This window comes from Glycine max, chromosome 13 (assembly GCF_000004515.6).
Source record: "Glycine max cultivar Williams 82 chromosome 13, Glycine_max_v4.0, whole genome shotgun sequence".
NCBI classification, from domain to species: domain Eukaryota; kingdom Viridiplantae; phylum Streptophyta; class Magnoliopsida; order Fabales; family Fabaceae; genus Glycine; species Glycine max.
The window spans coordinates 36,554,584-36,572,462 of NC_038249.2; the positions used below are offsets into that span (position 1 = coordinate 36,554,584).

At 29.5% G+C, this 17,879-nt stretch overlaps 2 protein-coding genes across 3 annotated transcripts; one reads left to right on the forward strand and one right to left on the reverse strand.

The window, feature by feature from the left end:
- Positions 1 to 5,526: 5,526 nt before the first annotated feature.
- On the reverse strand, positions 5,527 to 6,294 carry LOC100793786 (transcriptional regulator SUPERMAN). Its single transcript, XM_003541769.5, has one exon. The coding sequence runs from the start codon at positions 6,292 to 6,294 to the stop codon at positions 5,527 to 5,529; it is 768 nt and encodes a 255-aa protein (XP_003541817.1).
- Positions 6,295 to 12,493: 6,199 nt separating this feature from the next.
- On the forward strand, positions 12,494 to 14,445 carry BZIP132 (bZIP transcription factor bZIP132). Of its 2 annotated transcripts, none has more exons than XM_006593430.4 (2): positions 12,494 to 13,139; positions 13,904 to 14,349. In XM_006593430.4, exons 1-2 carry the CDS (start codon positions 12,603 to 12,605, stop codon positions 14,165 to 14,167), a joined length of 801 nt encoding a protein of 266 aa, XP_006593493.1. In that variant the 5' UTR covers positions 12,494 to 12,602; the 3' UTR covers positions 14,168 to 14,349. The 2 variants fall into 2 exon arrangements, with proteins under 2 accessions (XP_006593493.1, NP_001237999.1); NM_001251070.1 differs by having other exon boundaries at positions 12,720 to 13,139; positions 13,898 to 14,445.
- Positions 14,446 to 17,879: the final 3,434 nt, after the last annotated feature.

The following is a 17,879-nucleotide window of genomic DNA, read 5'->3' on the forward strand; positions in this document are numbered from 1 at the left end:
TTCAAAAATTTAAATTTTTCATAAAAAATATCCAAACAATGAGTTTTAGATCAAAGAAATTTAAATTTTCTAATAAATTAATTTCTCAGTTAAAATTCTATATTCAAATACATTCTTAAGATTGTTTTATGTAAACATTTTAGTTCAGTAAACTTCTGCCTAACCCACAAGGTTATATGTTGTGATGTAGGTCATTTTGACCTTTTTTTTGTCTAAATTTTTTGGTTTATTAGGAAAAATAAATTTTAATTAATTTAAAGTTCAACTAGATAAATAAAATCTGATTAAGAATTGTTTCTATCAAAGATTGAATTTAGATGATACTCAAACAATTTAATCTTAATTTTAACTTATTAATTATTTGTGTCAAATCACTTGATTATATATTGTTAGGTAGATCATTTTGATTATTTTAGCTGTTCCAACATTAAATAAACTATTTTGATCTGTTTTTTTTTATCTTTAATGTAAATATATTTTAAAAAATATTCTCTGAAAAATAAAAGGATTACAAAAGTTGTCTGACTTTAGTTGTAAACAAAAAAATAATAATTGAAGTTCAATAGTTTTAGCTAACTACTAAAATATAGGCAATCCAACATTATCTCAATGACATAGAATTGTTGACCATTTTCATGATGAGTACTTAGCTCCTGCACCTGCAGGCTGTTGCTTTCAACAATCATCTTGGAAACGCCAAATACCCCCATTGCAATGATGATGTAAAAACAGACAAAAATAGTTGACATCATCAACCGATGCTCTTTCACAAAAAATTAGTAAACGTGGTGTTGCAGTGAAGCACTCAAACACACCAACAAAACAGGCAAACATAAGAGATATTAAAATCTTTGTCAATTAGTGTGTGATCGAAGCATGTTAATGAAGTATAAATTTTATTTCTGAAATAAATAAATTCAATATATTCAAACAATTGTAATACACTGCCCGGATACCATGTATAAAGTATATAGTATTGCATTTTGAAGGAAGCATTTAAAATGTTGTGTCATGAAGAACGACTTAAGTATTCGGCCCAATTATTAAGAGGAGGAGGAGGATTTAAGCATTTTGTTATATATATATATATATATATATATATGAGGAGGAGGATCCAATTACTAAGAGTAATTCATTTGTAATAAATAATTAATTTTAATCATTAAATTTCCATAAAATAAATGATGAGGAGAAATAGTAACTTTAAAAGTGTAAGAGTAGGTGAATCTCTTTTTTCTTTAAAGCTCTTAAAAAAAAGCATGAAAATAAGATAAACTCTCTTGAATAGCTTATAAAAAGAAAAATTGAGGGTCTAACTTCTCTTGATACAATTGAGTAGCTTCAAAATAAAAATATACTGATTCTTGAGATACAAATATCTATTTAAAAAGTTGATTTCTCTTACCAGATATTCTTTTATACATCTCTACTTAAGAATTGAATTTCTAACCATATAATTAAAGGATATAATTATCTGTAAGCTATATCAGATAAACACATGCTTAAGATGGGCATTGGATAACTTGAACCGGCTTACAGCATTGGCAACTTGTTTTCTATGAAAGGTATTAATTAGGTCTAGAATCCCACAATCGCAGTCAATCAATTCAAACTTGAAGGGGAAACTTTTCACGACAATCACACCAACTTCTCCACAAATTAATGGACGTGATATTAAGAGTCAAGAGCATCGTACTCTTGTGCGAACATAAGTACCAAAGTTAAAGTGTTCAGGTTAAAATAGTGTGTGCAACAAACCAGTCAATACGGCAATATCCTGTAAAGTCTTCAATTCAAAATTACACGTGATGTCTTTCTTTATACACAACTATAAGTGGAATATAAAAGAAATAAAAGTTAGTACTTCAATATACCTATATCTATATCACCTGTGAGATTGGAAGATCATCATAAGTTCACAACTAATGGCATGAGATCAAGAACCTTTTTCTTTTATTCAACTGATAGATAGCATTGTCTTCGCTCATAACTGAATTAAAAAGATGTTGAACATAAGTAACTCAATTAGATATCAGTCCATATATAATATATACATTTTGTGGGGGGAGGAGGAAGAAGGAGATATGAGAAAAATATATTTTATAACAGCTAAGATCCGTTAATATTTGAGTACTGTTAACTTTAAACTGACATAATGACAATTTTGATTCATATTAAAAAGATATAGAACTAGTTAAAATAAATTTTTTAAAAGATAAATGACTAAAGTAAATAAAAAATAGAATAAATGATAAAAAAATTCATTTAATCTTAATTAATTTAAGTTGAATTAATCTAGATCCACCATCATTATATTGGTCTCCAATTTAGATTTCTTAAGCTAAAAAGATTTTGAGTTTGAATGTAATTTTGTGAAATAAAAAAAAAGTAACTAAGAAGATCATCTCCAAAAATGTCTAAATAGACTCTCAAATAAAAATATATCATGAACAAAATTGATGAATGAGTGAGATCTTTAACAGCTCAACCAATTCTGTTCATCTGTATATATAAGCTCTGGTCAGTACTTTACCTACAACTTAGTGGACTGTTGTTAAAAAGAACCTGGGCCCGGTATGTAAGGAGCATCATGCAGATATTATATAGGGTCTTGATTGATGCATCTGCGTTGGCCTATATTTACAGGCAGCAAACTTCTTCACACAGAGAATTGATTCTTTTCAGCTTTTCATATCATGTATGTGGTTACTATTTTGTGTTAATTTAGCACATTTTTCAAGTTTTGTCTTACGCCTAAGGATAATATCTAAAGAGCTACGTATATATTACAGGTAACGGATATGACAGAAGATATCTTGGGCCCTCCCATCTCCTATATTTTATTTTTTTAAGGTAAGTCCCATCAATTTATAATTAAAATCTATCTATATCTCTATATCAAACAACAATTTATATACTAACATTATTTTGGTCTAAATAAAACTCTAAATTCAAATTTTTTAATGAGAATTAGTTCTTGATGAAGTCCATAAATATTATGCACTTATAATATAATTAAAAATACAAAAATTATGGCTTAAATAATAAAAAGAAAATGATAAAATAGGCTAAATAAATAAAGAAATGATAAAAAAAAAATAAAGTGACATGAGATGAGTCATGGAGATGATAGAACGTAAGCAATCAATTCATGTGTGAATTAACATGGTTTGCCAAGAGTAAGCCTGCGAACAATAACATGGTTTGCCATTTCAATTTTTTCCCTATAAATATGTGTTCCTGTGGGTTCTTGAGAGGGGTGTTTTTTTTTTTTTTCAAATCTTAAGGCTTATATGTTCCCGACAATGTCTGGGTGTCAAATGGGTATGATGGCATTTCCTTAAATGGAATGTTATGTCTTGATCAGTTCAAAGTATTACAGAGAACTGAGACCCCCCCACCATTTTCCAGATTGATAGGATTCAATCAAGGACACTAACATCTTTACAAACACCCCTCACCTGATTATTAGTCCACACCCACAACTCCCTTTGCTGTCACTAGCTAAAAATTGAATCAAAATTTTATCACATCAAGATTCAATAGAAACCTGTCATTGTGTCATTGCATAAATAATCCTGTACTGTTTTGATGATGAGTGGGACACTTATGTATCCTAGCTAATGATTTGTCAGTCTCACTAGCTAGTCACTACTATCTATGTTAAAGATTAAGGACACCTTCTTTCCCTTGAAACATGATCCCCTTACTACAATCATTGCCACAAATTTTACTGAAAAATAAGAGCTTAATAAACCTCGAGTAAAAAATTGTTAACATATTTTTAAACATGATTCTTAAGACCTTTAGTTACTCAATAGGATTCAAACTCCTAATTATTTATAGATTTAAGTACTTTTTAAATAGGTTGTAGTGCATTATTTCTGTAAAGATTAAATTAGATATTTCCAAACAAGAGTATATATATCTGAAAAAATAATAATTAACGAGACTTAAAATTTATAAAAACATCAATAGTTTTAAACTTTAAAAAAAACTAAAACTAAAACATCTATTTTGATTTCATTATATCATACATCTGACATTATTTTTAATAAGAGAGAGAGAGAGAGAGCAAAGTAGTGAATCGAATTGTCCTCGTCAATATTGGGAGAATATCCAATGAGAAGTGAAGATTGGAAGTTCACATGGTCACGTTTGTGTTGCTATACAAAGAGTACTGGATGCCATCAAATTGGGGTGCCAAAACCATGCAACATTTTCTTAATGAAATGACATCTCTGTTTGGCTCTCTGTGAGATATTGTTCTGAAGGTAGATATTACTGGTCATAACTTGCAGCTTTTTGTTTCCTTCTGCCTTTTCAATATACAGAACATTTTTCTTTCTTTAGCACGTTGCTTTTATTTTTCCCTTTCTAAAAGTTGTTTGTTCTCTCTAGCAAGGTTTCATGCACCTTAGAATGGCTTACAAAAACAAACCACATAATATAAATATATTAAATAAAGCAACTATGTCTTCTGAACAGTAATTATTCATATGTGCCACCCTCCAAAGTGTCGTTGGAGCTTAAATCAGTAATAACAAAACATATGGTAACATTGGAAAGTTTGGTGATTGTTCTAAATTTCCCACATCGTTTTCCAAGTGCTGAATATGGTGATGAGGCTAGTCAAACAAATGAAAAAACTATATTGTATGCAAACTCATTCATTGCCATGCGACTCGGAACAACTTAACTTTTAAAATGTAGTGGCCCCAATAGGACATATTGTTTGTACAGTGACATAATGAGGCTTGTGTTGGAAATTGAATCAATAATGTTATGCTTCAATGTCAGAAAATATTTTTACATAAATACTTTACTACAATGTGCCTCATGATGCCTAATTGAAAGGCTGAATTTCAATTTCCTGTTTAATGTCAGTTATCTTCATTGAGAATAACTTCTCAAAATTTCCATTATGTAGTTATATGTTTAATAAAATGGAAATGGCTAAATGTTTGGATTATTTTGCTCTCATGGTATTCCAAGTTTCTAACTAACTTGATTCAACTATAGATCAAAATCCAAGAGCGGGTGAGATCAGTGATCATTGTTTAAAGCACATGTAATGTAATTAACTATCATATAATTAAAATATTATATATATATATATATATATATATATATATATATATATATATATATATATATATATATATTAATTCATTCACGTCTTAAACATTCTCATTTCTGCTTAACAATTGACAATATATAGCTAGCATAAAACAAGAACTAGCAATAAATTTCAGATATTAGGAAATGATAAGTGGAAGCTTTTCACTTGTAACTAAGAAAGTGAAAGACTTCATAAACATATAGAATATTCTAGCTAGCTAAGATGTTGAAGATGGTTAGTATAAACACATTTCCATTTGACATGACCCTACTTTAAATTAATAACTTAACCATCCAATCTTGTCACTTCCTCTTAAACTTTAACTGGTTAACTAACATAGAGAAATATGATAATAACTACTACTACACATGCTGGTTTCTTCATACCTAGCTAACTCGTGTGACCTAAGAGTAGGTAGTACCCAAACGAAGCTCCAGATCCAAATCATAACCTCTAGGCAAACCTATCTCCAAGTCCATCCTGAGAATGTCACCACCTTTCTTCAACACTTTGCACCCATCTTCCCTTGCAAAAGCTTGATCATGATGATATTCTCCAACTCCAGCTGATGATAAAGATTCTGGAATCTTTGACTTGGAGTAGTGCTCTGGGGTACTGGTCTTTTTGCTCAAAGGGTTCAATGCAATACCATCCACAACAACCCATCTCTTCAACTCGGAAGAAGGTGAAGGAGGAGTGGGAGAAACAAACAAGGGCAATGTGCAAGTGAAAACAGGCTTAAGAGTAGTAGTAGTTGTTGCTGAAGATGATGGTGGTGGTGGTAACAATGACAAAGATGAGTTGCTGTTAGGGTTAAGATTAAGGTTGAGCATAGGGCCTTGAGCTTGACCTTGATGAACTTCATGATGAGTTGGGGGTGATGACTGCCTCAACCTTGCTCTATCCCTCCTATGAACATTCATGTGTCCACCAAGTGCCTGAGCAGACCTGAACTCCTTTCTGCAGAAGCTACAAGTGTATGATCTTGGTGGCCATGGGAAGCCATTCACATAGTCATTCTGATCTGCAATATTATTATTGCTGTGAATGTTGTTGTTGTTGTAGCAGTTGGCAACAACATGGGAAAATTCTTTTGTTGTTGTTGGGTTCTTGTTGTTGACACAACTGTGATGATGAGTGTAGTCTTTCATGATCAAACTGTTCCTCTTCATTGGCCTAGCAAGCTAGCTAGCTCCTTTTGTTTGATTCCTCAGCCAGATGTTGCAATCTTGTTATTATATATCAAAAAGAAACTAAACTAATAAACTGTTTTACTCAAATCATATCAACAAAATCTTAAAAAAGATAGATGAGAAAAGGGCTTAAAAGGGTTGTGTTTGTGTATGCATGTGTCTCTCAAAAGTTGTGTTGTGAACTTGTGAGTGAATGACCACTTAGAGAGAGGAGAATGGTGAATGAGTGATGATGAAGATGAGGGTTATATTTGAGTATATGAGAGTGTGTGTGGTGTGGTGCATAGAAATTAGAAAGAGGTTATAGAAAGAAAGAAGAAAAAGAGCATAAATTTTCTAAACCGAAGAGAGGGAATCCCATTGGAGGGTACCCCTGAAAAGTCCTGTGTGTTTGGTCACTACTTGCTAAATTTGGAACCTCGGCCTGCCAGGGTTACACACCTTTATGCCATATTTCTGTCACTGGTCAAGTTAACATGACACATTCATATTTTGTTCTCGGTAAAGATCCACTTATTAACTCTCAGATTTCTCTCTCTCTCTGGCACAGATACAAGAAGCAAAAGTGTGAGGCGTTTTTTTCTTCTTCTATATCACAGGTATACTCCAACTAAGATAAAAATTCATGTTAAAATATTTAACATAATTAAATATTTAGAATTTAAACTCAACTTCTAATTAAGTTAAAACTATTTGATGCCAGTTATATAATTAGAATTTAAATTCAAAATTTTTAATTAAATTTAAATAATTTAATATTAATTGATTCACATATTTGATTTTAAAGTAGGAGGATGTTTGTACCAAACAAATATATAAGAATTGTATAAGAAAAAAGAACAAAAATGGTAGGAGTTAATGGGCGTTGGGTCATAAATAGGCTCGAGGACTTCCCAGTCAATCAAGCTTAAATAGGATGATCTCATGTCAAAATTTAATATGATGAGCGATGACCATACATTTCTTGCTGCATAGATGTATTTATTAGATAAAATACAACTATAATATTTAAACATAAGATGCTATGTGTGTGTATATATATATATGACGGGATCTATTTGCTAATAAAATTATGGAATCTTAATTAGGCTATGGCAACCACCGGGGTCCAAGGTAGGGGTGTTTTGAGATTTGGGATATGGCTTAAAGATTAGAGTTCTAATTTTGGAATGATCTTTCCAGCAATCAGTTATATACAAAACTCACTTAAAATGGCTTGTTTATGAAATCATCACACTAATAATTGAGTTTAGTCAAGATTTTGACCATCAAACTTAACATGTCTATTATATTACACTACGTCGATTTTAACATTTTTAGTTGTCAATGAAAGTTCTTTGTCAATTCAAACTCAAATTTGTTTAAATAATTTACATGCATATCAGAACAGCAGAATAACTCGCTTCACTTAAATTTAACTGATTATTATAATGTATAAATGACATGTCACAACCATATATATTGCTCTATTGACATACAGGTGACCTAAATTTTAATTGGGTGTCAAAACCTCTAATGCATACTCCTTGGCACCTTTAAGTAACTTAGCAAAGCTTCATAACAGTACTCTGATTAAATTATATCATCGGCAGATTTTACTAATTTGGGCCTTCATTGTTGATGTGTTTCAAACTTGGATATGTTTGCACAATGTTAATTACAATAAGACGATGTTAGGTAGAGCTTTTCCTATTAGAAATATATATAGATGGTGATTAGGGTAACATGTTGGAAAAGAATCCAAAAAGTGTGATATCTTTGATTCGTTTTGTCTTATTATAGTTGACATTGTGCAACTGTAACAAGTTTTAGGCTTCACTTGAATACTAGATGTGTTTTGCTGAATTATTGTTGAAACTATTTTACTCTCACTTTCAAAAACATAATTTAACAGGAATTTATGTTGGTGAAACAAAAAAAAAACGAAATAAGTGAAACATCTTTATTGGCTACTTGATAAATGCAAAGAATGTAATTCAACATTGTTGTGCTTCAATATTAATTAGCGTTGTTTCTAAAATATAATTGGTAATCATGCCTACACAGATGTTACTTTTATATACTTTGTGGATTAATCAAGAGAAAAAATAAATTTACTATAAAAAAATTTAGTCAATTATTCAATCATATGATATATTTATTAAATTTTAAAATAATTATCTTAAAGTAATTTAAACAATAATATATAATTAAATAATAAGATAAAATTAACACATAAATATTAAACTCATTAATTATTAATTAATCTCGATCATTTAAAAACTTACAGGGGTGGGAAGGGCTATCCTATGGGCCAAGCCCATATATATCGATAGCTCTATTTAAAAGAAAAACAATGTATCTTTGAAGCCGACAATTTTATATATATGAAATCTTTGAAATTTAAAGATATTAAAATTAAAATATGTAAAATTGATATTATTATTGTTATTGTACTGTAAGTATCCATCGGCCTACACCAATGCATATACCAAAATCCAAATAAATGAATAAATTATTAAATCTAATTTTCTCTAGTTTTGAAGTTCATCAAACAGTACGTTCTCATTCCATAATGGTTTACTTTATATACTCCTTTCTTTTTCCTGTCGTCCTTATATTATAATCTCTTATATAGTTAAGATTACAAAGCATCCTTTTCAGATAGTATTTTTGTAATAAATTAACAATTGTCGGCTTTCATGGCCACCCCCTTTATTGTTATAATTTACGTACATTATTGATGCCCTTTATATTACACTGATGACAATTAACATTTTGAGCAACAAAGTTGCTAAAACTTGGTGAACCTCCGCTTCATATTGAGTTGATGACAGCATCCAAACATAAAATGAGTATTTTATCAATTCAATACTAGTTAAGTTATACTTTAAATAAATAAAAAATGTAATTGGTTCAAGTAAATCTGGGTTTAGATTTCTTTAATCATATCTTCAGTTTAAATATAGTGAATGGAAGAAAAATATGATAAAAAGTCAAACCCTATTAAAAGTGATTCATCTGATTCTCTTGACAAAAAAGAATCATCAGTAAAGTTGGTACATAGATTTTCATAGTAATAACGTGGTGATCTAATAAAAAAATAGTCATTTAGCCAGCAGATATAAAGATAACTACAATATTGAAAGCCCAACATTTTATTTTCAATTAATTTACAGAGTAAATTTTTTTACATTAATAACTATATATGAAAAATAAACTTTGAATATACTATATCTAACTTAGTAGCTTTGGCATTTATAATGGTAAGAATTAGAAAATCATATATTTTGCTAAATGGAGAGTATCGACCCCTTGAGCTTCTTACGTGGAACTTTTTGTTCCTACCTTGACACACAATGTGGTTATATAAAACAACTTCATTCCATTGAAGGTAACATCAATCTGACTGAATGAAATAGGAATAAGACTAGTTAAGATACCATGCCATTTGAATAGGATTGTGCAACACCAACATTTTCTTCTGAGCAATAAAGAGAGCAAGTTTGAACAGTGAAGCCAAGACAACCAAAAGATCCTGCTATATCTAACCCAGATTCACTACAAGACTATAACCCAATGAGATGCTTGATAACAATTCCATTCAAGGGTCCCCATTTTCTTAGGTTGTGTAGCCAAAATTGCAGGGCTTACCCCAAGTGCAAGGAGGTGCCGTCTCTCCCACTCAATATTCTTAATTAAATTTTTTCTAGAGACCATAATAAAGCATAGTATAGTACATTTTTTTTGTTGGGTCATGAGCACTAGCCTAGCTATCAATAATAACAATAATATATAATAATGAATAGAACTTACCATATTTATGTTTGACAAAAAAGACGAACAATAAAGAGTCCAGGTTGAATGTGTGAATATAACAACTATGAGTTGCTACTTGTTGCTATAACAAATAAAAAGTTGATGTGTGCATGCCTTGATTGAAGTCTTATCATATATCATCAAACCTTGAAGAATGGTGCACTCACTGCTCTGGGACTTTGACTTGGAATTTTTCGTCATAGTGTTGTGGGTTGAACTAAATCTGAATGGACAAGGGAAATGAATGCGGTATGTAATGGCTGGTTCGGTTATAATTAAATTCTGCAGTGTGTAATTTCAAAAGCTCTTTTGTAAAATAGTAGTATGAGTCATGGAACCTTTTGTTGCTTCATATGTAAACAACCTTTTTTAGAAACATCAATAAATAAAATAACCAGTATCTTTAGCCGCGCGCATATAATAACGTTATCGTACAAGCCATGTTTTTTATTTTATATATACTTGGTGCTGAATGCTGATGAAGTATTTTTTTTTTTTTTTATGAACCGAAAGGGTATAATGACTACTCTAAATCCATACTAATAAAAAAGAGTTTAAAGATTACTTATTTACAGTTTAAGATACTTATGAGAAACAATACACCAATTAAAAAAGAAAGATTAAGAGTATATTTGATTTCAATTTCCAAAAACTGTTTTTAAATTTTTAAAAAATAAAGAAACTAAATACTTACAGCAACTTCATGTCTTATCACATGCATTATAACTCCTGATGAGTCACACCCTTGAAATAGAACAACAGAAAAGAAGAAAGAAAAAAAAATCTCGGCTATTTCTACTTTTTGGTTTTAAAAACGCTTATTTTACAAACAAAAAAAATCTAAAAATAATTTAGATGAGAAATTGATTACACTAAGTAACATGAAATTATTTTAGAAATAATTTTTAAAACAAAAAATTAAGCTAGAAATCAAACAAGCCTTACGAAAATACTTGAACCAATTATGCTTGAGTCGAGGATGATCTCTGTAAGTGATAAAACTTTCATTTGAAATATTCAACGTAATAAGGTATTGAAACTCAAACTTGATACATAATTATGCATCAATTGATTCGTGTCCTCTATAGTTGTATTTTTTTCACACTACATTATAAAACCAGTCATCCTTGGGAATGGAACAAATTTGGGTCATCCAGAAAGAGACTGAAATGGTACCCAAAGCCCCACTCCGAGCCCATCATGTGTTTTGCCCATACTTTTTCTGTTTTTCATTTGGGTCAACATCACAAGAGGCCTAGCAAAGAGTAACTTCTGCAAATCTAGGAATTAATTAAGTTTGGTGTATGCATTATTGTAAGTTCTATAACCTTTACAAAGGAAAACGACACATGAGCTATTCACTCTGCTTTTGCACATGAAATGGGCACAATTCTAATCATTTCCCATAATCATGACTGCTTTTGTTAATATTCGACGCATTATGAGTTCAACAATAAACACACTAAGTGGCCCTCTCTCTCTCTCTCTCTCCTCCAAATTCAATATGACTCAGTCACCCTAAAAATAAATACAAAATATATATGCAGACGCATATAAAGTCCCTTATTATTTGTTCATCTCGTCGTAACGTATGTTTGATAAGAACTTTAAGAAATTTATAAGTTTGTTTTTAGTTTTTACTAAATTATAAATTAATTTGATCAAAATAAACTTATTAGATACACAAATGGAAAATAAGTTAACCTATAATAAGTAACTAACTTTTTTTTTTCTCCTCAATTTTATTTCTATTAATTTATTTTTATTTTTTTGTATTCTAACATTCTTACACGCATACAATTCGTTAAGGTTATATTTTTTTTAATTATATCAAGTTTTCAATTATTTGTGTTTTTTCGAAATTATATTATCCAATTCGATTCTCCTATATGATTCCCTTGTACGACTTGTATCTAGTTATATAATTCCTTTTTTTTTTTATCAATTCAATTCCCATAAATGATTCAATTATAGAAAAATAGACACTAAATGACATGTTTATTTTCTTTTTTATTATCAAACTTCAAATTCTACTTTTTTTTTCTTATTTTGTTTAATGTAAAACTATTTATTTGGATGAATTATTACATTTTTATTATTTTTTCTTAAAATATTTTTATCACTAAAAAAAGATGATACAAAATCTAAATTATAAGAAAAAACATTTTTACTTTAAAAGTTTGATTTAAAAAAATAAAATTTAATTTAATTCTACTTTCATTTAAAAAAAATTCTGATGAAAATTAATATTAGTTTATAAAAAATTAGACTTTAAACAATAAAAGTAAAATAATTGAATATGGGAGAAGAAACAAAAAAAAATGGAGAGGATGGATCCAAACCCTTAAATCACGTATCTCCCTTGAAATGATGAATTAGAGTTCGATTCCAAACTCCATTAATTACGAGTAGAATGATACGTGTGTCCCCAAAACTTGATTTATTGGGAAATCAAAGGAAAAAAAATTGAAGTTGGGCAGGCAAACGAAATGAGACAAGTTGAAACCCTGAGAGAGTCACACGTAAACATGCACGCGCCATCACCCCAACCTCTCTCTGTTCTCTTCATCAACCCTCACTCATACATTACCATTAGCAACGGACAGAAGAGAGCAACAATGAACAACCCTAGTTCTCCCTCTCCCTGCGCGGCCTTCGCGGACTTCTACGAGCAATGGTTCGAGGAGCTTCAGTCCCTGATGCAGCAACTCAGGGGTGAGGGCAGAAAAGAGGAGGTGATGGAGAAGGTGATGTGGCACCACCAGAACTACTACGTGGCCAAGTCGGCGGCGGCGGAGAAGGACCCACTCAACGTGTTCCTATCTCCCTGGGCCACCACGCTGGAGCGCTCCCTCCACTGGATCACAGGGTGGCGCCCCACCACCGCGTTTCACCTCATCTACACCGAGTCCTCGCTCATGTTTGAGTCCCACATCATCGATATTCTCCAGGGACTCCGCACCGGCGACCTCGGCGATTTGTCACCCTCCCAGTTCCGCCGCGTCAGCGACATCCAATGCGACACTGTATGTAATATTACTTGCTTACTTTTTCTTTTTTTATCGCTCATGTAAGTGAGTGAAACTAACAAATTTTAAAATGTTTAATTCTTTTGGGATTATATAAAACTCATGTCCACGTTTTTTTAGGTATTATTGCTGCCTTTTACATTGAAGAAACATATAAATCGAGCAAATAAAATATTTACTTAAAATATTTACTAAGTTGTCATTAATTACATATTAGTGTAAAAAAAAAAAAAATACTCCTTGCCTTATATATTTAACTGGATTTGGAAGTTCCTTACATAGTTAATTGAGTTTAACTTGTTTTTAAAGATTTTAAAATAAAGTATTATTTTGATTTATAATAATCAAAAATAAAAATTTCTAAAAAAAAGATGATATTAAATGAGATTATTCTATTTATAATACTTACAGATTATACCTGATTTTTTTTTAATTTTAATAATGATTATATTAAAAATATAATTAAAAATGAGTTTTAATTATTTTATCAACCATCGTAAGTGTATTTTCTTCAGAGAAGAAAGTGTTCAATTCAGAGAAACCAAATCTAGGTCTAACAAAAGAGATTTTTCACTTATGGTGAAAAAAAGTTATGGGCAAATCAATAAATTTGATATTCTAATAAATGTTCGTTTATTACGATCTTAAATAAGATACAATATTTTTCTTTTGAAATATTAACATTAATAAATATTAATTTGGTAAAAAATGATTCACGAAGTGGTCTTTTTTTTTTTTAATCGATTTTTTTCAAGGTGAAGGAGGAGAATGCAATAACGGAGGAGCTATCAGAGTGGCAGGACAGTGTGAGCGAGATGATGGGCCCAGGTGCGAACATCAACGACAAGATCGGACGGCTGGTATGCATCATAAAGAAAGCAGATGATCTACGGCTGAGAACCTTGCGGAGTGTGGTGGGGCTACTGTCGCCGCAGCAGGCTATTGAGTTCTTGATTGCATCGGCGGAGTTGCTAGTTGGGATACGCGGTTGGGGATTGAATCATGACCGTCCACGTGGCAGATGAAAGTGGAATTGAGTTTAGGCCACAATTTCTCTATTTTGATTGAAATTCATTGTGGCCTTAAAATGATTGTGTATTATTTATTACTAGTTACTAGAACTAGAACAGTCCTTGCTGAACAAATATTTCTTTTTGCTGATTAAAAACAACAGTCCTTCGCTATTAGGCTGCAGCCTAATCCAAAACTTTTCTTAATTTAAATTTTAAAGTTTTTTTCTATGTTATAATATCACATGCATTATTAAAAACCAATAATAATTATTGACTGTTTGAGTTTTTTAGTCCTTGCAATTGATTCAAATTCTGATATAAATATAAAATAAATAAATAATATAAGAGAAAGATATATTCATTTTATATATCACGGAATACATTACTAAAAATGTTTCTTTATCATTTAAAAAAAAATGTTCAGTATTTCGGAAAAGGGATTATTTTGTATGAGCTCACGGAGTATATTATTACGAAAAACTAGGTAGTAAGAGTTTTCAAGCTCAGGTCAAGAACGTAATACGTGTCTCTACGACAAAGTTCATGACATGCAAGGTGACACCTAGCACAAACGTGGCTTCTGGGCACTGCAAATTATTTATTCTCCCCTCAGACATAAAAAAAAACGATAAAAGAAAAACATTAATTAGTTGAATTTTGAACTACAGTAAAAATCAATGAAAATAATTTTGGTATACTGCATTGATGCAGGAGCAGAAGTTTTCTCTAAAAATGAATTGCGATGACTTTTCTTGCGTCTTTTAAAATTTGTATGTATAAAATAAAAAAGTGACGACTAAATAGAGATATATAGTGTTGATTATACTATGTTTAAATAATGGAATTATGAGGATAATTAAATCAATTCTCTTGTGCGGACTAGAGAGAAAATAAATTATTAGAATAGTGAGTTAGATTTTATTTATAATATTAAAACGAAGACAAGTAAAAGCTGTATTTTCAATGATATTAATTTGACGCCTTTCCTCCTTAAATTTAACTATGATCTGCCATTACATTGCATATACAAATAAACATAATTACTTTATTGATTCAAGGGATGCACAAGCACAATTTCTTATAGATGTAGTTACGTATTTCTGATAACTTTAATACATTTCAGTAATCTAATTATAAAATTGTATAGGTATCGTCGTCAACCTGATTAAAAATTTAGGGAAGTTATGGGAATTTATTAATTCTTTTATAACGTACCTACTGGCTAGAGACTTCGTTAAAAACTCTTATAATATAGTAGAATATAATAATATTTGAATTAGTAATTGAGAATAATTAAACGAAAAAAATTAAATTTAAATTCCTACCAAAAATTAATTAAATTAACTAGAGAATAACTAAATTAGTATTCTAAACAAGTGTTCTTGTGCGACTGTTCTATACTTCCATCGTTTTTGGCTTTTTGCAAAACTTGTGCAGACTGTACGAGTTTTATGCATATTATTTAGTTATGGGCTCTTGGCCGTGTTTTTTTAGCAGATCCGATCATAAAGACCCAAAATTGTGTAACTATTTATTTCACATAACATATCTATGCCCAAATGTAAAAAAAAAAAAATAAAAAAAAAAAAACTACGTACAGCGTTTTTTATTATACCAAAAATCTCAAAAACCAATGAAAGCCGTGGTGAAATAAAAATAAAAATAAATAAATAATAGAGATAGAAAAATTAAGTCTAGACTTAATTTTAATTTTGATCTCTAATCTTTTTAATATGCAAAGTGACAAAATGATGTATCATGTTTGCTTGATGGTTACACACTCAAGATGCAACCTGGGAATGAACAAAGGGATTTCTAAAATAGAAAAGAAAACCAATACTGAGGCATAGATGACAAATATTCAACTAAAATTGATATATATATATATATATATATATATATATATATATATATATATATATATATATATATATATATAAGACGACCAGATTTGAATTTATAAATTAATTGCAATTTTTTTGAAAATATTTCAGTAACACCCACCTCCTCCAAAAATAAAAAATTCCGAGCATGAATAATTACGGTGCATTTTATATCATTCTTTTAAGAAGGCCAATAACTCACCTAATTACAATCTAAATAGTTTAATTTTAAAATTATGATGATGGCTTATAAAATAAGCCTTAAGATTACTAAACGGTTTTCTAAAAAAAAATAAAAATGGCGAAACACTTTGCGTCTTGCCATAGGGAGATCATGATGCACAATGTTTTTAGGTACAAACATTGCCATTTGTCAATTTGTTCATATTGGCGTACGGTAACTTGTGATAATCAACAAATCCAACCAAATCAGTATGCTTGCAACATCCTTGTATCATAAGATATTGATAAATAATATTTCATTAAAATACCATTAAGCAAAATAAAATTTAATTTTAATATCTAAATTAACTAATACTAATAAATATATATAATAAAATAAAATTTAACGTTAGTACTTGAATTAATTATTTTTCTTAAATAATTTAATCAACCATAGTACGGGATGTTAATCAATTTTGTTGATGCCCAATTTTATTTTATTTTATTTTATTTTGAGAAAACTGATGTTCAATATTTATTCACTATATGTTACAATAAAATATACATAAAGGCCGATTTAATACGTTTTATATATAAAGACTTAACTGAGAATCTGGGACATGTTAAAGAACTAAATTATATGTTTTTTAAGAAAAAAAAACTTAAAGTAAAATCATTTTAAACTAATTATGCATATATTTTTTTATAGTTTTCATTTTTTAAATATACTATAAATATTTTAAATAGATCAATTATACGTATTTTTTATATAACTTTAATTTTTTTAATATTTAAATTTATATTTTAAAAATCAATAAAGTTGAAATATTCGTGTAATGCATAATATATTTTCAATCTTTCAGAGTACAGAGTTAGTTATTGTTGATGTGTGTATAACATAATTGTAGTGCTTTGTAATGTTTACATGTATGTATAAAATCGAAACTTCCAACTAAAAAGAAATGGTGATAAGTTTGACTAGAGAAACTAAAATATATACGACCATATGGATTGATTTAAGTATATTAAAAGTTCTGATAAGCGTGTTGATCACTATTAAATTGTGTGTTAGATGTCATGTACTTGAAACATCAAAATGAATTCTAACTTATCTTTCCCCTGATATTTTGAGTTTCTATGAATATCATATATAAAAATTTAAAAAATATAAATACACATCAGTGATTTTCTTTCTCATTTTTTTTATTTTTGAGATTTTATTTTTATAAATCATGTTGTTCATTTGACTGCAAAATGAGTCAACTATACATAATACTAAGATTGATTTAATCCATTAATAAATTAGATTTGTCCAATCTTGTCTACATAATATTAAGTTTTTATCGAATCATGTTCAAATTCAAATAAATGATATAATCAAAATAAAGAAAAAAAATCATCCCAAAATATCTTACACTCTCATTCATATTTTTACATGCATCTTATTTTGGTTGATGGAAGTGAAAGAAGGAAGGAGATGTAAAAAAAAAAAAACTACAAAAATGTAATGAGAGGCAAAAAGAGAAATAAAAAAATAGGTTTAGAAAACAAGAAAAACAGATAAATTGATGTTAATTTATGATATTATTCACACAAAAATGCACTAATTCATTTAGCGTGAGTTTGTTTTTTATTGGATAATATCTAAATGTATATTCAATAAGGAGCAATAATTTATT

Coding starts and splice junctions, on each gene's coding strand:
- BZIP132 (XM_006593430.4), top strand. CDS start 12,603: ATGAGACAAGTTGAAACCCTGAGAGAGTCACACGTAAACATGCACGCG. Junction 13,140..13,903: donor GCGACATCCAATGCGACACT/GTATGTAATATT, acceptor TTCAAGGTGAAG/GAGGAGAATGCAATAACGGA.
- LOC100793786 (XM_003541769.5), bottom strand. CDS start 6,294: ATGAAGAGGAACAGTTTGATCATGAAAGACTACACTCATCATCACAGT.